The 26,369-nt window shown below is 42.5% G+C and overlaps 1 protein-coding gene across 2 annotated transcripts in view; it reads left to right on the top strand.

Annotated features, from left to right (window-relative positions):
• The first annotated feature begins 797 nt into the window (after positions 1-797).
• The window catches only part of ddah1 (dimethylarginine dimethylaminohydrolase 1), a 188,655-nt gene continuing 163,083 nt past the window's right edge, over positions 798-26,369 (top strand). Inside the window, exons 1-2 of one of the 2 annotated variants that reach the window (XM_072914693.1) lie at positions 798-910; positions 998-1,284. In XM_072914693.1, coding sequence (XP_072770794.1) covers positions 1,003-1,284 — 282 coding nt within the window. In that variant the 5' untranslated portion in view covers positions 798-910; positions 998-1,002. The other variant, XM_061975677.2, reaches the window with a different exon arrangement.

The raw sequence follows: 26,369 nt of genomic DNA, 5'->3' as shown, positions 1-26,369 counted from the left end.
TGTGAGCGCTTTGAGTATCCAATAATAGAAAAGCGTGATATAAAATCTAATCCATTATTATAATTATTATTATTATTATCCATATATCCATCCATTTTCTACAGCTTGTCCCTTTTGGGGTTATATATATATATATATATATATATATATATATATATATATATATATATATATATATATATATATATATATATATATGTATGTGTGGGGGAAAAAAATCACAAGACTATTTTTTTTACTGTTTTTTTTTTTTTTTTTTTTTTTTTTTTCCCCACACATACATATATTGCGCTCTACTACGGTATCGAGCACTATTTTTTGGATAACCTTATTAAGACATATATATATATATATATATATATATATATATATATATATATTTATATATATATATATATATATATATATATATATATATATATATATGTATGGATAGATAGCCTGGCCTTAAGACACCTTTTTCAGCCCAATATAAAAGGGACAAGCGGTAGAACATGGATTGATGCATGGCCCCAGAGTCCAAAAGTTTGGAACCCCCTGCTACAGTCCATGCATTCGCTGATTCTATGCTAAAACTCCCAATCCTGTTACTTTCAGTCCTGTCACTCAAACGAGTCATTTTGGCTGCATAGTTAAAAATGACAGAAAATTCGGTTTACTTTGAGATTTACAACACGCAAACGCTCCTGATGTTGTGTAATGCTCATATGTTGTTTGGCTTGGCTGTCACTTGTTGGCTTGCACGCCTCTCACGTGGCTGTCACGTGACGGTCGCTGCGCGTCACCGCGAATCGCCTGCAGCCTGGAGCGCGGCTCAATGATGCAAGAAGCCGCTGTCAATTAAGAATTAACCCAACTCAGTGATCAGGTGGTGAATGAGCAAGCCAGCCACTGATAGCTCTTTGGACAGGTTCGACCCCCCCCCACACACAATATATATATATATATATATATATATATATCTCAGCGCGCCAAGTGAAGGGAAACATGGCTGCAGGTTTAATGGCAGGTTTTGGTCACTACACCCACGCCGTCGTCCGGGGAATCCCGACGTCTTTGGCCAGCGAGGCGCTCCGGAGCATCCAGGCGGAGGTGGACGTGGCCAAGGCTCGGAGGGAGCACGATGCTTACATCCACGCCCTGAGGACCACGCTCGGACTGCAGGTCGTGGAGCTGCCCGCGGATGAGACTATGCCGGACTGCGTGTTCGTGGAGGATGCCGCCGTGGTGTGCGGGGACACGGCGCTCATCACCAGACCCGGCGCGGAGAGCAGGAGGCGAGAGGTAGGAAACAAGAATCACCGGCACCTAAAATAACAATATCATGTCACAGCGTGGCTTCCTCACATGACACTTTCACGGCAGTGAAGTGACGGATTGTCAATGTAATCATCCCAAATATACAAGACCTGAAAGATTAAATTGATTTGAGTTAGATTGTGTACTATAATGAACAAAGGGATTAAAGACAACGCCAACTAGAACTGACTTTTTATTCAATGTTAAACAAAATGTGCTGCACATTTATCAAACTGGGTCATTTAATTATTCACAATTTTTCAAGTTTCTATACAAAAATGGGTAACACTTTAGTATGGGGAACATATTAAGAGTTATTTGGACACTTGGGGAACATATATGTGTACAGCTCTGGTAATGTGTACATTCGCACCCACCTGCACAAATGTACTTCAAAATGTAACAATCAAAATAAATATGACATTTTTTTTTGTTTACTAGGGCATGCATATATAATATGCACTAGTTTGACCATTTAAAATCAACGATAATAAAAAGGAGATGCTTGGAAATAGCATAAAAATGCCGCAAAAACTTGGAAAAACACGATTCATAGCGTTACTTTTTGGTGTAACCATTATGAGCGTTCTGTTCAGGTATATTTCTTTTATATTTTGATGAATCATCATAAATAGGTATTGATCAATCTTTAAGCATGTGTGTATTTGATTTCAGTTTGCTTTTGACATCTTTTTTAGAATTGTAGTTGAAACTTTTACAACCTTGTGTTGCGCTCATGATGGCGTAACCAAACTAGATTATTTTGAATATTTATTCCCTTTTTTGTATGTATATATATATATATATATATATATATATATATATATATATATATATATATATATATATATATATATATATATATATAGAGGTTTATTTGAAATAGGGACAGATACAAAAACATAGACATCATTATCCAATGTATGCATCATAGTGTTTGTAGCCAAAGCTAATTTACAACACTTGTCCCCAACAACAACACAGATCCAACATCATTAAAATAGGAAAATAAAAAATAGAATGAGTCGATAATAATGATAATAGTAATAATATAGACAAAGTGCAAACTAGATAAAAGCCAATAATAATAATAACACAGACAAAGTGCAGACTAGATACAAACCAATTAGTAAAAATGAGTAAAAAATAAACATGGGAACACGATTGTTGCTCAACTAGCCATAATTTTGTTTGTTTTTTGAAAGTGACAAGTGCAGGTATACTTTTCAAAGTGTCTGGTAAAGAGTTCCATAGTTGTGGTCCTTTTATTGAAAAGGCAGTCTGGGCTTTTAGTATATTTAAATATACTGTGTTTTATGCTTTTTTCTTTTTGGAACATGTACTAAACATATAATACAATAAAGTCCCATATAAAATTATGTTTCTAGCAATAATTTAATTTTGCGTTTGAAAGTAACACTCCAATGTCCATTAGTGGAGCAGTACACATAAGGGTTAGGGTTAGGGTTTCTAAAACAAAAATAATTCTGAGGTTATTTAGGGAAGACTCTTAGTTAATGATTTACTGGTTGTGTAATAAGGCCATGCAGAATACGGAATTAATAAGTACTTAATAATGACTAATTAAGAGCCAATATGTTACTAATTTGCATGTTTTAATAAGCAACTCATTAATGGTGAATATGTTCCCCATACTAAAGTGTTACCAAAAAATGATAAGTGCATCTAAGCAACTTATTTTGTCTATGGTTTTTGTGGTCTGTCATGTTTTGTTGCTTACGTAAGGTGCAGTTGAGTGACTTTGTCGTGCGGATGAAAGACAATGTGGGAGAAAGCATCTGTCATTTCACATCACATTCACTTTATTTGGCACCGCGACTCTAATGGGGCCCTCGCTGTTCTATTGATGGAAAAGCTTTGGCAAAGCACACCACGATGTCTATTCACATGGTGTTTGTGCTGAGCATGGCGCAACACTACATTCCCATGCACTCGGGGGCTGAGAGGCAGTACGCAACACACCGCTGCTTTGAGCTTGATGATATGATTAAAAAAAAAAGGGCAATGTATCCAGGTTTGTTGTTGACATAACTCATGTCAGCCGTGCTGAAGTGAAAGGTCGGTGACCGTAAATAATGCAAAGATCACGCATTGATTTGGATTTATCAATGCTTTACTCTCATGCCGCAGGTATGGATGTAACGATAGGAAAATATCACAATTATTGTTATTATCGCAGTATAAATGAAGTATATAAGTGAATGAATGAGACATGATTTACATAGGGATACTCATACATTCAAGCTTGGTGGTGGTAAGCTACATTTATACCAGTGTAGGTGGGACTGGGAGCCCAACGACACAACAGCAGCGACTAGGATGGCGGATGCTGGAATTGAGCTAGGAACCGGCTTTAAAACACACATACATTTTTTTGACAGTTATTTAAAAAAACAAAACTGCAATTAATAGACACACTTAGAAAACCCACTGTTTTGCACGTTTTGTGTTTCATATGCGTCATCAGTGTTGGCGCTAGTGTTGGACCCCATCAAGTCATAAAAATGGGGTCCCACAGTACATTTTTGTGATCCCACTTTTTTCTAACCGTTTTGAAAACAAATGATAAATTAAAGTTAAAAGTTCCAATGATTATCACACACACACTGGGTGTGGTAAAATTTGTCCTCTGCATTTGACCCATCCCCATGTACACCCCCTGGAAGGTGAGGGGAGCAGTGAGCAGCAGCGTGTGCCGCGCTCGGGAATCATTTGGTGATTTAACCCCCAATTCCAACCCTTCATGCTGAGTGCGAAACAGGGAGTTAATGGGTCCCATTTTTTGTAGTCTTTGGTACGACTCGGCCAGGGTTTGAACTTACGACCTCCCCGTCTCAGGGCGGACACTCTAACCACAAGGCCACTGAGCTAGTTTAAATATATGCATTATCCTGGTACATCTCACATTCTATATTGTGTTTTGGAAAAAGGTTGTCATCAGAATCAGAATCAGAATAGTTTTTATTGCCATTGTTTGAGAATGGGTTCACAAACTAGGAATTTTTCTTGGTGCAATCGTGCAACATAAAACACATATAACACAGAATAGGTAATAAAATGAGCTGTAACTGAGCTATCAGATCTTGTTATTGTTCATGTGCCTGATGGCCGAGGGGGAAAAACTGTTCAGGTGGCGGGAGGTGTGGGTCTGGATGGACCTTAGTCTCCTGCCTGAGGGGAGAGGGGAGAATAGTTTGTGTCCAGGGTGAGAAGAGTCAGCTGTGATCCGAGCCACACGCCTCTTGGTCCTGGAGGAGAACAGGTTTTGGAGGGATGGGAGCTTGCAGCCAATAACCTTCTCAGCCATACTTGCCAACCTTGAGACGTCCGAATTCGGGAGATGGGGGAAGCGGGGGGTGTATATTGTAGCGTCCCAGAAGAGTTTGTGCTGCAAGGGGTTCTGGGTATTTGTTCTGTTGTGTTTATGTTGTGTTACGGTGCGGATGTTCTCCCGAAATGTGTTTGTCATTCTTGTTTGGTGTGGGTTCACAGTGCGGCGCATATTTGTAACAGTGTTAAAATTGTTTATACGGCCACCCTCAGTGTGACCTGTGTGGCTGTTGACCAAGTATGGGATGCATTCACTTGTGTGTGTGAAAAAGTCTCATATATTATGTGACAGGGCCGGCACGCTGCTAGTATAGAGGAAAAGCAGATGTGACGACAGGTTGTAGTGGACGCTAAAGGCAGTGCCTTGAAGGCACGCCCCCAATATGGTTGTCCGGGTGGAAATCGGGAGAAATTCGGGAGGGGCACTGAAATTCGGGAGTCTCCCGGGAAAATCGGGAGGGTTGGCAATTATGTTCTCAGCAGCACGTACGATGCGCTGCAGTCAATGCTTATCCTGGACTGTGGCGCCGGGGAACCACACGGTGATGGAGGAGGTGAGGATGGACTCGATGATGGCTGAGTAAAACTGCACCAGCATCTCGGTCGGCACCTTAAGTTTCCTCAGCTGCCGCAGGAAGTACATCCTCGGCTGGGCCTTCTTGATGGTTGGCTCCCACCTGGGTGATGGTGGTGCCCAAGAAACGGAAGGAGTCCATCCACAATGGAGACGGGGGTGGGAGGGTCAATCAGGGTGAGGGGGGATGGTGGGGCTGTGACATTCCTGAAGTCCGTGATCATCTCCACTGTTTTCTGGGCGTTCAGCTCCAGGTTGTTGAGGCTGCACCAGGACGCCAGCCGGTCCACCTCTCTCCTGTAGGCGGACTCATCGCCACCCGAGATGGGCCCGATGAGGGTAGTGTCATCCGCAAACTTGAGCAATTTTATGGACTGGTGACTGGAGGTGCAGCTGTTTGTATACAGGGAAAAGAGCCAGGGGGAAAGTACACAGCCCTGAGGAGTACCAGTGTGCGTGGTTCGACTGTCCGAGACAATCTTCCCCAGCCGCACGTGCTGTCTTCGGTCCGTCAGGAAGTCATTGATCCAACTGCAGAGGGAGTCGGGCATGCTGAGCTGGTAGAGCTTGTCTCGTAGCAGTCCAGGGAGAATGGTGTTGAAGGCAGAGCTGAAGTCCACAAACAGGATCCTGGCGTAGGTTCCTGGGGAGTCCAGATGCTCCAGGATGAAGTGGAGGGCCAGGTTCACTGCTTCATCCACAGACCTGTTGGCTCTGAAGGCGAACTGCAGTGGGTCCAGGAGGGGGGCAGTGATGCCCTTGCGGTGGGGCAGGACCAAGCGCTCAAAGGACTTCATGACCACGGACGTCAGCGCCACCGGCCTGTAGTCATTAAGTCCTGTGAGCCGTGGTTTCTTGGGGACAGGGACAATGATGGAGGTCTTGAAGCAGGACGGCACGCGGCATAGCTCCAGAGAGGTGTTAAAATGTCAGTGAAGACAGGAGCCAACTGATCCGCGCAGTGTCTGAGGGTGGAGAAGGAGACACCATCCAGCCCGGGGGCCTTCCGCGTGTTCAGCTTCAAGAACTGCCGGAAGAACTGCCGGCGTACATCCTCCTCTCGGATGGAGAGGGCCTTTGATGAAGTCCTGTGATGTCATAAAGGTGTTCTTTTTCTTAGCCCGTTTACATGGCGTGCAAAACATCTTTCCATCTTCATAAGTGAGCCATTTGCTGAAAAGTGGCTTCAGGAGCCACTTTTCGCTTCTTGGGTTTATTGCTCGCCATGACGAAAACAATAACACGCGGGAGTCCTAATACAGGAAATGCAGGATTTGTGATCGATACAACTTTCGGCGAATCAAAATTTAAGAAATTGTACCGGAAAGTTCATTACTTTGAAATCGACCAATAAAAACGTAATAAGTGGGGACGGAAATTTGACTCGGCAAATATAAACAAAACACCGTTTTGACACGAAGAAGGCAAGGTCGGTTAAAAAAATAATACAAATCTGCGTCCTCCGGAAATGCGCGTCCTTTCTGATTTCAATGCGTAAAAAGACACAAAGTGCGTTAACGCCAAAATTGTTCATTGATAGTATATTAGTCCTGGGGCTGATTAACTAAGATTTAAATACCACGCGCTAAGCAGCGTGTGCAATCTATAAAATAGCGTGTTGTGTGCGATTGACTAAGACTGCGTGTGCAATTAAAAAGTAAGAAACATTTATTAAAATATATTCTATGTGAAAAAAACGTCATTAAAAATATTAAATGACACCAAAACGCATACATCGAATTAATTTTAATCAGTCCCTTAGGTCCTGTAGCAGCTATTAAATTCTAAAATGATGTTGCTGAATAGACGATATGTCTAATTTTATTTATTTCTACCCGTCCTGTAGCATCAATCCTGTAGCTGTGTTGAACTGTCGGTTTGCGCATCCTTCTCACATGTGCTGAATAAAACAACAAACAGTGCTCACAAATCGGCTGTCAGTAAGTACAGTTTGTCGCTACATCTGTAAGTGCAAGTTAAAACTCTACTATGCAAAGCGAAAGCCATTTATCAACAACACCCAGAAACGCCGCCGGCTTCGATGGGCCCGAGCTCATCTAAGATGGACTGATGCAAAGTGGAAAAGTGTTCTGTGGTCTGACGAGTCCACATTTCAAATTGTTTTTGGAAACTGTGGACGCCGTGTTCTCCGAAGAGGAAAAGAACCATCCGGACTGCTATGGGCGCAAAGTTCAAAAGCCATCATCTGTGTATTAGTGGGGGTGTATTAGTGCCCAAGGCATGGGTAACTTACACATCTGTGAAGGCACCATTAATGCTGAAAGGTACATACAGGTTTTGGAGCAACATATGTTGCCATCCAAGCAACGTCTTTTTCCCCTGCTTATTTCAGCAAGACAATGCCAAGCCAATTCTGCACGTGTTACAAAAGCGTGGCTTCGTAGTAAAAGAGTGTGGGTACTAGACTGGCATGCCTGTAGTCCAGGCCTGTCTTCCATTGTAAATGTTTGGCGCATTATGAAGCGTAAAATACGAGAACGGAGACCCCGGACTGTTGAACAACTTAAGCTGTACACCAAACAAGAATAGGAAATAATTCCACCTGAAAAGCTTAAAAAATTGGTCTCCTCAGTTCCCAAACGTTTACTGAGTGTTAAAAGAAAAGGCCATGTAACACAGTGGTAAAAATTCCCGTGCCAACTTTTTTGCAATGTGTTGATGCCATTAAATTCTAAGTTAATGATTATTTGCAAAAAAAAAACAAGTTTCTCAGTTCGGACATTAAATGTCTTGTCTTTGCAGTCTATTCAATTGAAGATAAGTTGTAAAGGATTTGCAAATCATTGTATTCGGTTTTTATTTACGATTTACACAACGTGTGCGCCTTCCGCCCGAATGCAGCTGAGATAGGCTCCAACACCCCCCGCGACCCCAAAAGGGACAAGCGGTAGAAAATGAATGGATGGACAACGTGCCAACATCAGTGTTTTTGGGTTTTGTAGATGCTGAAGAGTGTAGAGCCAAGAACCGAACCCTGTGGAACTCCACACATTACGTTAACATATTCCGAGGTCACGTTGTTATGGGAGACACACTGCATCCTGTCAGTAAGATGGGAGTTAAACCAACAAAAGGCTAAGTCTGACATACCAATACGTGTTTTGATACGTTCTAATAGAATGTTATGATCGACAGTATCGAAAGCAGCGCTAAGATCAAGTAGCAGCAACATAGATGACGCATCAGCATCCATAGTTACCAAAAGATCATTAGTCACTTTTGCAAAGGTTGTCTCCGTAGAGTGATTTGCCCTGAAACCAGACTGAAAGGGTTCACACAGATTGTTAGGCGCTAAGTGTTCATTCAGCTGGTGTGCAACAATTTGTTCGAGGATTTTCGAGATACAAAGAAGGTGCAACACAGGCCAGTAGTTTAGCACAAGGTCAAAATAGAACTTAGGTTTTTTGAGAAGAGGATGAATAACCACTGTTTTGAATGTTAAGGGAACAGTGCCAGAGGAAAGTGATAAGTTAATGATATTTAAGACTGATGATCCTAATATTACAAACAGCTCCTTAAAAAGTTTCCTAGGAAATGGGTCAAGTAAACATGTTGTTTGTTGTGTCCCATTTACGAGTTGCAGGAGTTCCTCTAATGTTATTTCTTCAAAAAGAGAGATTATTTCGGAGAGCATTATCCCTAGTATGTGTAATTGTATCTGTGTTAATAGAACCCAATTGGAGCTTGGACATGTTATCTTTAATCTCCTTTTAAATGAGCTAAATTTTCTTCTAAAGAATTACATGAAGTCATCGGCCGAGTGGGTGGAGCATGGGAGAAGTCCCATGTTGGGTTAGCGATGCTGCTGTATCAAACAGATATTTAGGATCGTTTTATTGAGGTGGGTGAGTAGTAATTAGTTTTAGTTAAGGTAAGCGTGTGTTTATAAGTTATTAAACTATCACTCCATGCTTGATGAAAAACCTCAAGTTTAGTCGCACGCCATTTGCGTTCCTGTTTTCTACATGATAGTTTAAGAGCTCTGGTTTATTCTGTGAACCAAGGGATAATCCTTTTAGGGACCTTTTTTAGCTTTAGCAATGCTATACTATCAATAGCGTTGCGCAGGGCATCTTTAAAGTTTTTAGTGAGGTTATCGATCGAGCCCATATAATTTAGGAACGGGGCCATTACCGAACGCATTCGGTAAGCAAGAGTCATATTTGTGGCAACATTAATGTCACAGCTGCTAAAGCATTGGTTATCAAAAGCTTGTTGACAATGGATCAGAACTTGGAATTTTATAAGGTAGTGATTAGACATTACTTTTGTCTACAAGAGTACCATAACTTTGGAGGTGGTGACACCGCGGACTAGGTCTATCGTATTACAGTTGGGATGCGTGGGTTCATGTATTATTAGTGTAAGACCACAGCTATCAATTATACTTTGGAGCGCCATGCATGGAGGGTCTGACGTGGTATTCATATGGATATTAAAATCCCCCATTATAATTATATTATTTTCATGTGTCATTAGATTAGCAACAAACTGAGAATTTGCTGATAAAGTCCGAATAGGGTCCAGGGTACCGCTGGGACAGTCAATAGAGAAAAAACATGTGAGTTATGTATTATTCTACGAGAAATGTTTTGTGTGCAGGAATTTTCCAGCCTGGCGCTGGTTAGTTGTGGCTTAACTGACTCCTCACCCAAGCAAACAGGCACTGTAGTTGCCTGTGTCCGAGCTTGCTTTAGTGTAGTTAGTCAAATGCGACTCATTTGCAGTAAAGGAGTGTCTCCATGGTGAAAGCCGCTTAGTACACACACAACTCATTTAAATAGGGCGGTCTGCACCACTTTTGCACTTGGTACCAATTGTACATGCCTAAGGTCACGCGCAACACGCACACATAGTACACACCAGTGACGTGTAGTCACTAGGCGGGGCCTCACCTGCCATCATGGAAAGAAAAAAAATGTAAAAAGAAAACATTTTTATTAAATTGTTATATGTATCCAGTGATTATACTATAACGTTATTTTCCATTTAACTTCACCAGTTTTAGATTATTTTTTATTTAAAATCGCTGAATTTTCACATTTGCTGTTCAAATACTGAGAAGAGACGGTGCGGTGATCAGCAGCCAGTTGAGGCACGTCACTCAGTTGTGCCTCAACATGGATTGCGCAATGACTCGGCTAACTGCTGGCCTGCTGTGCAGTGAGACCGTATTGCTATATGAATTATATTATACATTTCCATAGTTTAGTTAGCTGAGGTATATAATGTACAGTGTATTTTGTCAACAACTGTATGTGTGTAACGTATTTCTTGTGCTGAGCGATCATAAAACGGCTGCAAAAGACACACTGGCTGAGGCTCGCAGTAATCCCGCCTCCTGCACCCCCGCTGTAGAATGCACCCCCTGACGGGAGTGTTATATCAACTAAAGCCCACACTTAAACTTTCCACGTGCAAGATTGAATCTATATAAAAAAGTTATTTCATAAGAAGCCAAAAAGTCCATCCATCTTCCTCCGCTTATCCGAGGTCGGGTCGCGGGGGCAGCAGCCTAAGCAGGGAAGCCCAGACTTCCCTCTCCCCAGCCACTTCGTCCAGCTCCTCCCGGGGGATCCCGAGGCGTTCCCAGGCCAGCCGGGAGACATAGTCTTCCCAACGTGTCCTGGGTCTTCCCCGTGGCCTCCTACCGGTCGGACGTGCCCGAAACACCTCCCGAGGGAGGCGTTCGGGTGGCATCCTGACCAGATGCCCGACCACCTCATCTGGCTCCTCTCGATGTGGAGGAGCAGCGGCTTTACTTTGAGCTCCCCCCGGATGACAGAGCAGACTGCAGGTGTACCTAATTCACAACTCCTCCAACACGAACATTATTGTTTTTGCACTTTTTGGCTTCTTATTAAATAACTTTGGTAACCTATTTTATGGGCTTTCCTCTTTGTGATGTTAAGTTCCTGTTATGCGCTGTTATACAGTATATGCCTTGAGCTCTTATTTTGAAGGCGCTAAGAGCGGAAGTGATGACACATTGGAGTGGAGCGGAGGTTTTTGAAAGAAGGTAAATAAAGTGGTCCTCGTGTAAACTGGAGCCTCCGTGTTTGTTATTTTGTAGTTTCATACAGTATAGGCGACATTTATAAACCCTCGGTTACACTTTTTTAAATAGATTCAATCTTGCACGTGAAAAGTTTAAGTGAGGGCTTTAGTTGATATAACACTCCCGTCAGGAGGTGCATTAATCCAGCACAACAGCGGCGCATGGACTTCATTTATAAGTACAGGTAAGACCATAATAACGTTTTTTTTATTAAATGTGCTTTTTTGTGTGCTACAGTTTGTATGTGTAAAGTTAAAGTTAAGTTAAAGTACCAATGATTGTCACACATACACACTAGGTGTAATGACATTTGTCCTCTGCATTTGACCCATCCCTTGATCACCCCCTGGGAAGTGAGGGGAGCAGTGGGCAGCAGCGGCGCCGCGCCCGGGAATAATTTTTGGTGATTTAACCCCCAATTCCAACCCTTGATGCTGAGTGCCAATCAGGGAAGAATGCTGGTATGAGCTTTTAAACATGACCCGTTAACTGCTGCCAATCAAATGGTGAATAAGATACTCTTTAGGGTTCATATGTTTGTAAATCTGACTGTGATGAAGTCAGTGCCTCACCAGCCATCAACCTCACCGCACGTCACTGGTACACACAGTTTTATAGTGTGTTATATGGATCCTAGTAGTTTAGGCCCCAAGTGGATTATTTGGAGCAAAGGATTCATACAAAAAGTTTCACACAAGTATTACACTTACTCAGGTGTATCACTTTCAACTCAATTTGATACTTGCTACATCTTTTAAAGGCAAATTGCTTCGGGCGTTTAATGTGGTAGGCTTGCTGTGACTGGAAAATAATGGTCATTAAAAAGTGGTAAAATCTGCCATAACATGTGTAAAAGCTTAGGTGTGATTTAAGCTCTGCAGACAGGATGGAACATTCTGCCCTACAGACACAATATTTAGGTCATGTTTTTATAGACGTAATATTTAGGTTCAGTCCTACGAGTTTATGTCTCTGTGAAGGCCTCTTTCCGGTAACGCCTCACACAGCTTCCTCCTAACTAACATCTTACTCCATAGACCACTTGTTTTGACTAGACAGCCTGCAGATGCAAATTCCTAGGCATCTTCGCCTTTCTTATATGACTTCCTTTATGGAACTCGCCTGGCTTCCTTCAGGGAGACTTGACATCCATCTGTGAATGGAACAGGAGGTTGAGATGCCTGGAACCCACCCAGTAGTTTGTGGGATAGGGTCAATTTTACTTCCTCAACTGTCTGTCACATTCCTATTGCATTCAATCTACCGCTTCAGGTCTGTCTGGTGTGTTTGTCCATTCATGACATTGTCAGACTGCTGCCTTTCATTCATTCTCATTCACAGAGGACGATTCAGGATGCTAATTCGTCCAGTTCTTGCTAAAATGAGACAAATCTTGAGTGACTTATATAGGTTAACTTACAGCGGGAATTGTATTATATTACCAGTATTATGACAATAATGATTGTAAATGATTGTGTCTTGCTGCAATGGAAATGTGCTCTTATTGAAAACACATTTAGAACACAATGTGACATCAAATATCTAGTAATATATTTTGATTTAAGGCATACTAAAAAGACTGTACAAGATAATGCATTCTACCAGACATCTGCACAGAAATCCCAAGGACACAATGATTGCCTTATTATATGCAGGAGAACAGTGCAGTTGTCAGAATTGTATTTTGTATAGCAAGCATCCATCCATCCATCTATTTCCTACCGCTTGTCTCTCTCGGGATCGCGGGGATGGCTGGAGCCTATCCCAGCTTCATTCGGGCGGAACGCGGGGTACACCCTGGGCAAGTCGCCACCTCATTGCAGGGCCAACACAGATAGACAACATTCACACTCACATTCACACACTAGCAAACACATCCCATTCAGAGCTGCCACCTGAGGAACAATAAGTACTAACAAGTCAATATAAACAGTGGAACCTCGATTTACGAACCCCTCATTATACAAACTTTTCATTTACGAACCACGGACCGACTGAAATATGCTTGGTTTTACGAACCTCGTCTCAATGTACGCAGCTGTTTTGTGCCAGGCAGCACTCCCTCTCTCATTCAGAAGAACATGGTTGTCGTTAGCTACTGTGCTGTTGTTACTTTGTGTACAATTTTCGGCACAGTAAGAAAACAACAAAATATACATTTTTTGGTTATTTATTTACCAAAGTTGTAAACAATGGCTTTATCCTTTTAACATTGCTTTAAAATAGCTGTGTGTGATGGCTGTGAGCTACCGCTAGGCTGATCAGTGCAACAGCAGGCAGTCATGAATGCTAAGCATAACAACAACATACATATACACACAGGTTCCATTGCCAGGGTTAATGTGGTCAACATATATAAAATAAAAAACTAAATAAGATAAGGCTCAGAATGGTTTCTTAACAAAACCTTTCTACATATAAAGTGCTTTTTTTGATTGATTGATTGAGACTTTTATTTGTATATTGCACAGTACAGTACATATTCCGTACAATTGACCACTAAATGGTAACACCCGCATACGTTTTTCAACTTGTTTAAGTCGGGGTCCACGTTAATCAACATTTAACTGCCTCAAATTGTTGCTCAGATTAAATAAAATGACAAAACTTTTCTTCTACTTATAAAAAGTGCAACATTTAACAGTTTCAAGTCAACTCAGCCTCAGATTAACTTTTCTCCCCCCCCCCAGCCTTTAACCCTGGTGACTTTCACTCAATCTTCATGTTTTTTGCCAGAAAAATCAGTTTATCCACATTGTCTGCAGAAAGCGCAGACCTGCTTGCAGTTACAATGTCTCAGTGGGTCAAAATCTAGTTTTTAATGCAATATGGTCTTAAATCTGCTGCTATAAAAACAGCAACGGCATTTGTTATTGCTTTAGCCCTGTCTGACTCGCCGAGGAGAGGCTGCTTGAATGCGGTGTTTGCACCACGCTCGTCTTTATCTTCGTTGAAGCGATGTTCACTTGGGGGTGGTGACGCTTCAAATGGGTTAGCATGTTTGACGTGTTGTCAGAAACATACCCTACTGCTGCTGAACAATGTCTGCAAACCTCCGTCCTCCATTGTTGTATCGCACCGCGAAGCCGAAGTGTTCCCAAACGGGAGATCTTAAGGAGGCAGGAGGGTCTTCCAGCACTGGCTTTTACATGTTGTCGTAGCCCGGTCGTTGCTAGCATGCCGTGTGTTGTGCCTCGGTGTGCATTGTTTACACAACGTGCGGTACGCTACTTAATATGTTCGTGTGGAAACTCGTTCGGTACACATCCGAACCAAACCGAAATCCCCGTACCGAAACGGTTCAATACAAATACACGTACCGTTACACCCTTAGTACCTAGTCATCGTAGCGACCGAGCTATTAAAGTTAAGTAGTTTCTTGATTTCAAACTGTGGGTGCACCACAGGTCTAGTGACAGTGTGTGTGCATGAAGGCAGGGCGGTTGCAAATGAAGACAGTTTAGCTAATTGTTGTTGTTTTGGCTTTGCTATTAAATAGGAAGTTGATCCATCACCCCCTTGCTATGTTTGTTTGATATACAATACTGTATAGCACTTTTATTGTGTTCAAAGTGTGCAAACTTTGACTAAAATATGGACTTTTGTCCATGGGCTGTAACCCATTATTCATGTTGACGTTGTTTCTTATGGAGATTACACAAACGTTTCTAAATACAAACCCTTCCCATGAACCAATTGAGTTTGTAAATCGAGGTTCCACTATACTAGCACTACAAAGTTGATTGCATCCAAAGTAGTTTGTAGTATTAGCAGACAAATAGACAAATAAAAAACAGTCGAATCATGTCATGTCAGCATCTTAAGGTTTGTGAGCAGCTGTAATATTTACTACACCAGTGGGTTTCACTTTTTTATTTAGCTGCTACTGTGTGCTAGGGACAATCAATTCACATCAATACTGAAACCAAAACTATTTTATAATAAGCGGTGCCGATCTCGATATTGGATATCTTACCAATATGCTGAAACTGTCCATCGCTTAATTTCCGATAACAATATTAGCAGAAGCTCCTCTCCTCCGTCAAACTAATTATGCTTAAAAGGAAAATGCAATTTTTGGGAGAATTTTGACTTTCATTTATAATCTTTATGTAATACAAGAACACATTTTTTTTTCTTTTTTATGCATTCTAATTCATAAAATACAGCAAGTACAAGGTGGCTAACAATGCAGCTAAGAGGAGTAGAGTATTCCGCCCATAAAGCGCTCTAAAACATCTAAATAACGCCAACAATACCCCATTTACATCTTGTGACCTAAATATTGTTATTATAAGTACTAACACAGACATACTATTTTTAGCGATGTCATGATCACAGGGAGCTAACTATCTTATACAGCTACTGTATATTGAAATACTGAGCTGCTGCATGGCTTTTGAATTGGTAAAAGGTAATTCGAGGTTATAAATCATGCCTCTCACCTAGGGCTGGGCGATATGGCTTTTTTTTAATATCGGGATATTTTAAGGCCATATCGCGATACACGATATATATGTGGATATTGTGCCTTAGCCTTGAATGAACACTTGATGCATATAATCACAGCAGTATGATGATTCTATGTGTCTACATTAAAACATTCTTCTTCATACTGCATTAATATATGCTACTTTTAAACTTTCATGCAGAGAAGGAAATCACAAGTAAAAAAATCACTATTTTTTTCATACGGTTTTGATCTGGAAATGTTTGCCTTGGCATTTTGATGGTGTGGGCGTGTGGCACCAAACGGAGATATTGACGTGCGGATTAAAGTCTTCCTTGTCTAGCGTGTGACTTTTCAAATGATGCTACATATTAGCAGTGTAGCCGAGTGTCCTGGGTTCGCCTATGCAGTGTATTTATCTAATAAAATAATAAACGGGAGACATTAAAGCAGGTTCGGTAGGTTCAGTTCATTGTCAACATCACACACCTCCTTCCACAACCACACACACCCTACGGCAACTCTGGAGGGACAAAACTCCTCCTCCTTACCTAACACACTCCGGTAACTTGGGACACCCTGAACTGTTTGTTACAGCAGTAATGCTACTTTTTATAGCAACGCTTTTGCCCCACACTTGACAAATTACGGTTGTCTGTTCAACATATTCCCACTTGAAGCCAAACCACCGCCAGACGATGGACCCCCTGCTGTTTTTCTTAGGAATTAATTATTCCTCCATTTGTTACCAGATTCGCACCTTCTTTCTCTTGTATTAGCGCTCGCACCACTCCGCTAGCATCACAGCTAACGTTAGCCATGCTGCTACCTCTCTGCTCGGGGAGGGTGTGTATGTATGTGACGTGTGACGTGTGTAAGAAGGTGCGCTTGCTGTCTGTGAGAAGGAGACACAGGAAAGAGCGAGGAGAGCATGTAGTGTAATGTCCGCAGCTAAAAGCAACTGCGTGAGAACGTATACTTGAATATCACGATATAGTCATTTTCTATATCGCACAGAGACAAACCCGCGATATATCGCGTATATCGATATATCGCCTAGCCCTACTCTCACCTGGATAGTACAAGGTTGTGGCCATAAACCAAGAAGTTGGTCAACTTGGACATCCAATTTATATACTTACAGCGTGTATATAAAACGTCGATGGAGGATTTAGGATGTTTTTTAGACTTTGTAGGTGGTATAGTGTGAGTCCCATTGGCTCCACTGTTAGCTGACTTTTGCTAGCTTTTATTTACAAGTTATACCGCATACAAAAAAAGAACACGTGCATGTACAGTCGTGGTCAAAAGTTTACATACACTTGTAAAGAACATAATGTCATGGCTGTCTTGAGTTTCCAATCATTTCTACAACTCTTATTTGTTTGTGATAGAGTGATTGGAGCACATACTTGTTGGTCACAAAAAACATTCATGAAGTTTGGTTCTTTTATGAATTTATTATGGGTCTACTGAAAATGTGACCAAATCTGCTGGGTCAAAAGTATACATACAGCAATGTTAATATTTGGTTACATGTCCCTTGGCAAGTTTCACTGCAATAAGGCGCTTTTGATAGCCATCCACAAGCTTCTGGCAAGCTTCTGGTTGGATTTTTGAATACTCCGCTTGACAAAATGTATTTGTTGGACTTGTTTCTTCAGCATTGTCCACACGTTTAAGTCAGGACTTTAGGAAGGCCATTCTAAAACTTTAATTCTAGCCTGATTCAGCCATTCCTTTACCACTTTTGACGTGTGTTTGGGGTCATTGTCCTGTTGGAACACCCAACTGCGCCCAAGACCCAACCTCCAGGCTGATGATTTTAGGTAGTCCTGAAGACTTTGGAGGTAATCCTCATTTTTCATTGTCCCATTTAGTCTCTGTAAAGCACCAGTTCTATTGGCAGCAAAACAAGCCCAGAGCATAATACTACCACCACCATGCTTGACGGTAGACATGGTGTTCCTGGGATTAAAGGCCTCACCTTTTCTCCTCCAAACATATTGCTGGGAATTGTGGCCAAACAGCTCAATTTTTGTTTCATCTGACCACAGAACTTTCCTCCACAAGGTTTTATCTTTGTCCATGTGAGGTCAGCGCCTTATTGCAGTGAAACTTGCCAAGAGACATGTAACCAAATATTAACATTGCTGTTTGTATACTTTTGACCCAGCAGATTTGGTCACATATTCAGTAGACCCATAATAAATTCATAAAAGAACCAAACTTCATGAATGTTTTTTGTGACCAACAAGTAGGTGCTCCAATCACTCTATCACAAAAAATAAGAGTTGTCGAAATTATTGGAAACTCAACACAGCCATGACATTATGTCCTTCACAAATGTATGTAAAGTTTAGACCACGACTGTACATAATGATTACAAAAAAGTGCCGTTCCCTTTTGAGTTGCCGGACACAAAGGCCATTGAACTGGTAGATTGTCACTTTTATGAATGTAGCATAAGGTAAAATATAAAAAATGTCGACTCCACAGTGTATTCATGATCAGATAGTCCATCCAAATGTTATCACCTATTTGAAAGGATGTTGAAAAAGTGGATTTACAAATTAAGAGCTTGATTTAGTGATTTAGTTTGTTTTTATATTCAGACGAGATGGCGACTTGTCCAGGGTGTACCCCGCCTTCCGCCCGATTGTAGCTGAGATAGGCTCCAGCGCCCCCCGCGACCCCAAAGGGAATAAGCAGTAGAAAATGGATGGATGGATGGAGTCATTCAGAGTAATAATCCACCCCCTCACACACACACACACACACACACACACACACACACACACACACACACACACACATGCACACCATTCTTCCGTCACCTCAGATGATGCACAGTGCAACAGGCTGCGAGACAGCTGCAGGAGACAAGCAAACAGGAACTCCTCTCGGCCTTGTAAGATGACCCAGTCACACTGAGCTGTCACTTGGAGTGTGTGAATGTCTGGTTTGGTATGTGAGATCTAGCAGTGGAACTCGCAGGAAGTGGACCAAGGCATGGAGGTGTTTGGAGAAAAAAATAAATATATGCGCGTCAGAGAGGACAGAGGAAAAAGTGAGAAAAATAAACCTTTGCTTTTATAAATTATACATGAAAAAAATAGGAGTTTTAGTTGGTTAGTTAAGGTAATTTGTTTAATGAAAACAAGTCACAATAAATAACGAAAACATAAATAATTTTTCAAATGTCAAACTGTACACACATGGTTTTTTTTCCTGAGGAACATTAGCATTCTTAACTGTTCATCCTTAACTTCTGTTAATAGTTAAGATATACAAACTTTAACTTTAAAGATGTGTGGCAAAGGCTTATATAATGTCAAAAGTGTGAACAGAAGTTAACCCCATACATCTTTTCAATAAGCTGACATGGGATTCTTACTGTTTTCAATAAGAGTCCACTTTTTGCACAATAGGTATGAAAAGATTACCGTATTAAAGATACATTGTGGTAAAACTCCTGATGGTTAGTATTACCGTTTACAAATTATAATAATTGTAAAACCATGATTGATAACCACACTTCAATACACTTACAGACCAGTCTTTTCCTAGAGAAGCAACGCCCCTTGTAAAATTGTTGTAAAATCATTTCAATAAAGGAGTTTTTTCATAAGCCTTGGCTATACGTGTAGCCAAAATGTCTCTTCTTGTTAGCTCAGCAGACTGATAAGGTTCTCAATAGTGACTTCAGTTGGGAACCTTTTATGATTATTTACTTTAAAGCACTGTCCAACTGAACATACAGAAATAAAGTATTACATTTAGGGCTGTCTAACAATTATTTTGAGTTAACTATGAACAAAATGCAATTAATCGCCGGTAAATATCGTTTTTCATCATTAATTAGCTGCGATGAGGTGGCGACTTGTCCAGGGTGTACTCTGCCTTCCGCCCGATTGTAGCTGAGATAGACTTCAGCGCCCCCGCGACCCCAAAGGGAATAAGCGGTAGAAAATGGATGGATGGATGGATCATTAATTAGTGTACTCTAGACATATAATGTTGCCAGTTTTCAATAACATGACTGGACATTTACCGTATTTTTCGAAGTATAAGTCGCACCGGAGTATAAGTCGCACCTGCCGAAAACGCATAATAAAGAAGGAAAAAAACATATAAGTCGCACTGGAGCCCGGACAAACTATGAAAAAAACTGCGACTTATAGTCCGAAAAATACCGTAGTTTGCTTTACTGAAATGTTTTTGAACCTGCTTATATATACATCTCAACACAAAAAGGAAATATAGACACTTTTAATGACACTAAAGAAAATTACCTGGTGTCTTGCCAGATTTTGTATTTTGTAGGAATACTGAATTTGTATTCCTGCTATAGGAGCACTTGCATTCAGAGGAGAGGAGCTCGTCTTCCATGTTTAGTTATCAGTTTCATGCATTAATAACGCAAAATGTGGATTGGTACGATCATGGTTTGATTGTCAAAGTGATAAATTTAAGACAATGCATGCAGCAATATGAATACCAATAACTTGTACAACACGTAATGTACATAATATCAGAAGCATTTATTCTGGTCGAAAAATCACATGATTATATTACCAAACATCAAGTTTAAAAAATATTTCATTAAAGCAAACTAATTGTCCAGTCATGGTTATTTAAAATTTGAAAATGATCTGTCGAGGAAAATTATATCCAACTGCGATTAATCCCATTCTGATCATAGTTAACTAAATATTTTAATCGTTTGACAGCCCTAATTTACACTTTATTTATGTATGTTCAGTTGGACAGTGCTTTAAAGTAAATAATCTTAAAATGATTCCAACTAAAGTCTTTATTGTGAACCTTATCAGTCTGCTGAGCTAACAAAAAGACACATTTTGGCTACACTTACAGTATATCCATGGTTTATGGAATAACTCCTTTAATTAAATAATTTTACAACTATTCGACAAGGGGTGTTAACCTCCTCTATTTAAAAAAAAAAAAAAAAAAAAGTAATATTCACCCCGCTAAACATTCTGTCATTGAGGACTATCAACCAGAACATCTAATAAAAGAATATACACAATATTTCAGCCTGCCACTAAACTTCCCCTCCACATAATCCTTAACTGATGTACCAGCATTTATGTAGGTAGAAATATCACAGATTACCTTACACAACCTACTTGACAAAGCATGATCATAATGTAAGCCATTTTTATTTTTTTAGTGTAGTTAGACAGCATGTTAAGCGTAGCACTTTTATTTTGAAACTGAAAGTGTGTGATTGGTTTTAGAAGAGGTGAGTCTTGACATGTTTTGACAGACCTGACTGTTTGCAAAAACAAAGTCTGACTTCCTGCCTATCGTCTCTCCTTTCTGCTGAGCTTTTATGCCATCTTACTAAAGCAGTTACAATTACAGACTACATCTTATGTTATTAATGCACATTAACTGCAATCTCAACCTGGAAGTCGAGCTCAACCTCTCTAAATGCAAGCGTGCAGCAGACGTTAGCTCCAGTCGAGATGGCTGACGGCGAAAAATACTGTTTTCTTGTCGGTAGTACAACTTGCCATGGTTTTGAACCTGATATTTCAATAATGTACCCTTTTTTTTGGCCATTTCTGTTCGCTACTTTCCCGCTTGTGGGTCACCACCCATGCTACGAAATGGCCCAAGTGTGAGGTAAGACACGTGAACTTTAATCACCTTTTTAAAACATAAGTCTGTTATTATCGCGTTAAAGTTGACAGCCCTAAAGTAAGTATAACACACATGCGATACCACATAACTTATATGCACTTGCTCGATGCTAATTTACATTGTAGACGCCTATGCCCTAGCTCGATGCTAGTTTACATTGTAAACGCCTATACATGTGCTAGTCCCCATTGTTAGCAATTTTATGTGGCGATTCAACACCTCAAAAATTGACACACATTGCAATATAACAGCGGAGACTAAATACCCACAGGCAAACATTTTGTAGGGCTCAACAACAGGATCCCTTTTGTTTGATGTTTTATTAGCATGTCTGAGTAGCCTAATGGAGCTGGGATTCTTGGGAACTTGGAATCACATCACAAGAGGAAAGTAAGATGAGTTTGAACATGATCGATTGACTCATAATGGTCTACTATTATATAAAGCTACAGCAAGTGTACGGGAAATGATTGCCAATGTTTGCTCTCAGACACTCAGAGTCTAAACTTTGTATTGCTTGGAGGGCTTGGTTTTTGTGTTTTTATGTCAAGATGGCCCCCGTCATCTTGACAGACCCCTGAATCCTTACCGCACATATGAAGCCAACACCCGTTTTAACCAACGCCTTAAAATAGACCAACCTTTTACACAATATTAGTCATCTACCCCACAACTAGACCTTGTATAAACCCTGGAACACTCATGCAGAGCTGAGTCACCACTGGGTGCACATGAGGACATTAATTTCACCTGTTGACATACCTGCCTTTCACCGCTCATTCTACATGTTTCCATTTCTTCTTTGTACTCCTGTTAACGGGTACGTTTCTTCTTTTATCGTTGGACGGTGTTCTGGGACAACATGCAAAAGAAAAGATCAGCCATACTTTCCTTATCACTCAGTAAACTCAGGCAACAAACAAACTCTGCAAAGACTAGACCAAGCTGGGAGGTTTTGGTTTAGTTACCGTATTTTTTGGACTATAAGTTGCAGTTTTTTTCATAGTTTGGTGCGACTTATACTCAGGAGCGACTTATGTGTGAAATTATTAACACATTACCGTAAAATATCAAATAATATTATTTAGCTCATTCACGTAAGACACTAGACGTATAAGATGTCATCGGATTTAGCGATTAGGAGTGACAGATTGTTTGGTAAACGTATAGCATGTTCTATATGTTATAGTTATTTGAATGACTCTTACCATAATATGTTACATTAACATACCAGGCACGTTCTCAGTTGGTTATTTATGCCTCATATAACGTACACTTAGCAGCACGGTGGAAGAGGGGTTAGTGCGTCTGCCTCACAAAACGAAGGTCCTGAGTAGTCGTGAGTTCAATCCCGGCCTCGGGATCTTTCTGTGTGGAGTTTGCATGTTCTCCCCGTGACTGCGTGGGTTCCCTCCGGGTACTCCGGCTTCCTCCCACCTCCAAAGACATGCACCTGGGGATAGGTTGATTGGCAACACTAAATTGGCCTTAGTGTGTGAATGTGAATGTGAGTGTGAATGTTGTCTGTCTATCTGTGTTGGCCCTGCGATGAGGTGGCGACTTGTCCAGGGTGTACCCCGCCTTCCGCCTGATTGTAGCTGAGATAGGCTCCAGCGCCCCCCGCGACCCCGAAGGGAATAAGCGGTAGAAAATGGATGGATGGATGGATAACGTACACTTATTCAGCCTGTTGTTCACTATTTATTTATTTTAAATTGCCTTTCAATTGGCAATTGAAAGGTGGCAATTCTTGTTGCCCCCCGGCTCAGAGCCTGCATGTTGGAGTTCAACCCGGTGGACGAGAGGGTAGCTTCCCTCCGCCTTCGGGTGGGGGGACGGGTCCTGACTGTTGTTTGCGCTTACGCGCCAAACAGCAGCTCAGAGTACCCACCCTTTTTGGATTCACTCGAGGGAGTACTTGAGAGTGCTCCCCCGGGTGATTCCCTCGTTCTACTGGGGGACTTCAACGCTCATATTGGCAACGACAGTGAAACCTGGAGAGGCGTGATTGGGAAGAATGGCCGCCCGGATCTGAACCCAAGTGGTGTTTTGTTATTGGACTTTTGTGCCCGTCACGGATTGTCCATAACGAACACCATGTTCAAGCATAAGGGTGTCCATATGTGCACTTGGCACCAGGACACCCTAGGCCGCAGTTCTATGATCGACTTTGTAGTTGTGTCATCGGATTTGCGGCCTCATGTTTTGGACACTCGGGTGAAGAGAGGGGCGGAGCTTTCTACCGATCACCACCTGGTGGTGAGTTGGCTGCGATGGTGGGGGAGGATGCCGGACAGACCTGGCAGGCCCAAACGCATTGTGAGGGTTTGCTGGGAACGTCTGGCAGAGTCTCCTGTCAGAGAGAGTTTCAATTCCCACCTCCGGAAGAACTTTGAACATGTCACGAGGGAGGTGCTGGACATTGAGTCCGAGTGGACCATGTTCCGCACCTCTATTGTCGAGGCGGCTGATTGGAGCTGTGGCCGCAAGGTAGTTGGTGCCTGTCGTGGCGGTAATCCTAGAACCCGTTGGTGGACACCGGCGGTGAGGGATGCCGTCAAGCTGAAGAAGGAGTCCTATCGGGTTCTTTTGGCTCATGGGACTCCTGAGGCAGCGGACAGGTACCGACAGGCCAAGCGGTGTGCGGCTTCAGCGGTCGCGGAGGCAAAAACTCGGACATGGGAGGAGTTCGGGGAAGCCATGGAAAACGACTTCCGGACGGCTTCGAAGCGATTCTGGACCACCATCCGCCGCCTCAGGAAGGGGAAGCAGTGCACTACCAACACCGTTTATGGTGCGGATGGTGTTCTGCTGACCTCGACTGCGGAAGTTGTGGATCGGTGGAGGGAATACTTCGAAGACCTCCTCAATCCCACTAACACGTCTTCCTATGAGGAAGCAGTGCCTGAGGAATCTGTGGTGGGCTCTCCTATTTCTGGGGCTGAGGTTGCTGAGGTAGTTAAAAAGCTCCTCGGTGGCAAGGCCCCGGGGGTGGATGAGATCCGCCCGGAGTTCCTTAAGGCTCTGGATGCTGTAGGGCTGTCTTGGTTGACAAGACTCTGCAGCATCGCGTGGACATCGGGGGCAGTACCTCTGGATTGGCAGACCGGGGTGGTGGTTCCTCTCTTTAAAAAGGGGAACCGGAGGGTGTGTTCTAACTATCGTGGGATCACACTCCTCAGCCTTCCCGGTAAGGTCTATTCAGGTGTACTGGAGAGGAGGCTACGCCGGATAGTCGAACCTCGGATTCAGGAGGAACAGTGTGGTTTTCGTCCTGGTCGTGGAACTGTGGACCAGCTCTATACTCTCGGCAGGGTCCTTGAGGGTGCATGGGAGTTTGCCCAACCAGTCTACATGTGCTTTGTGGACTTGGAGAAGGCATTCGACCGTGTCCCTCGGGAAGTCCTGTGGGGAGTGCTCAGAGAGTATGGGGTTTCGGACTGTCTGATTGTGGCGGTCCGCTCCCTGTATGATCAGTGTCAGAGCTTGGTTCGCATTGCCGGCAGTAAGTCGGACACGTTTCCGGTGAGGGTTGGACTCCGCCAAGGCTGCCCTTTGTCACCCATTCTGTTCATAACTTTTATGGACAGAATTTCTAGGCGCAGTCAAGGCGTTGAGGGGATCCGGTTTGGTGGCTGCAGGATTAGGTCTCTGCTTTTTGCAGATGATTTGGTCCTGATGGCTTCATCTGGCCAGGATCTTCAGCTCTCACTGGATCGGTTCGCAGCTGAGTGTGAAGCGACTGGGATGAGAATCAGCACCTCCAAGTCCGAGTCCATGGTTCTCGCCCGGAAAAGGGTGGAGTGCCATCTCCGGGTTGGGGAGGAGATCTTGCCCCAAGTGGAGGAGTTCAAGTACCTTGGAGTCTTGTTCACGAGTGAGGGAAGAGTGGATCGTGAGATCGACAGGCGGATCGGTGCGGCGTCTTCAGTAATGCGGACGCTGTATCGATCCGTTGTGGTGAAGAAGGAGCTGAGCCGGAAGGCAAAGCTCTCAATTTACCGGTCGATCTACGTTCCCATCCTCACCTATGGTCATGAGCTTTGGGTTATGACCGAAAGGACAAGATCACGGGTACAAGCGGCCGAAATGAGTTTCCTCCGCCGGCTGGCGGAGCTCTCCCTTAGAGATAGGGTGAGAAGCTCTGTCATCCGGGGGAGCTCAAAGTAAAGCCGCTGCTCCTCCGCATCGAGAGGAGCCAGATGAGGTGGTTCGGGCATCTGGTCAGGATGCCACCCGAGCGCCTCCCTAAGGAGGTGTTTAGGGCATGTCCGACCGGTAGGAGGCCACGAGGAAGACCCAGGACACGTTGGGAAGACTATGTCTCCCGGCTGGCCTGGGAACGCCTCGGGATCCCCCGGGAGGAGCTGGACGAAGTGGCTGGGGAGAGGGAAGTCTGGGCTTCCCTGCTTAGGCTGCTGCCCCCGCGACCCGACCTCGGATAAGCGGAAGAAGATGGATGGATGGATGGATAAATTGCCTTTCAAATGTCTATTCTCGGTGTTGGGTTTTATCAAATACATTTCCCCCAAAAATGCGACTTATATATGTTTTTTCCTTCTTTATTATGCATTTTCGGCCGGTGCGACTTATACTCCGGAGCGCCTTATACTCTGAAAAATACGGTAGTTTTTTTTTTGAACGTGCATACATTGGAGTGCATCTCATGTTTACAGCTATACAATTTAATTAGGGATGTTCCGATCAGGGTTTTGTGTTGCCAATTCCGATACCGATCATCCATGAGTGAAACGGGCCAATACCGATCACATGTATTAACTGGAATTTTTCCCACAGTATTAATTTTGACTGCTATTGACAGTTGAACAATATCAACACAAAATGTAAACTTGTTCATTATCCTCTTTTATTACATACAATTGTTTAAGAAAAACAACGTCTATAGTACTAAAAAAACAGCAAGATGATCAGCTATTCTTTTA

Source organism: Nerophis lumbriciformis, linkage group LG14 (assembly GCF_033978685.3).
Source record: "Nerophis lumbriciformis linkage group LG14, RoL_Nlum_v2.1, whole genome shotgun sequence".
Taxonomy (NCBI): domain Eukaryota; kingdom Metazoa; phylum Chordata; class Actinopteri; order Syngnathiformes; family Syngnathidae; genus Nerophis; species Nerophis lumbriciformis.
Note: the sequence above shows the minus strand (reverse complement) of the source record. Positions and strands in the feature narration are given on the sequence as shown.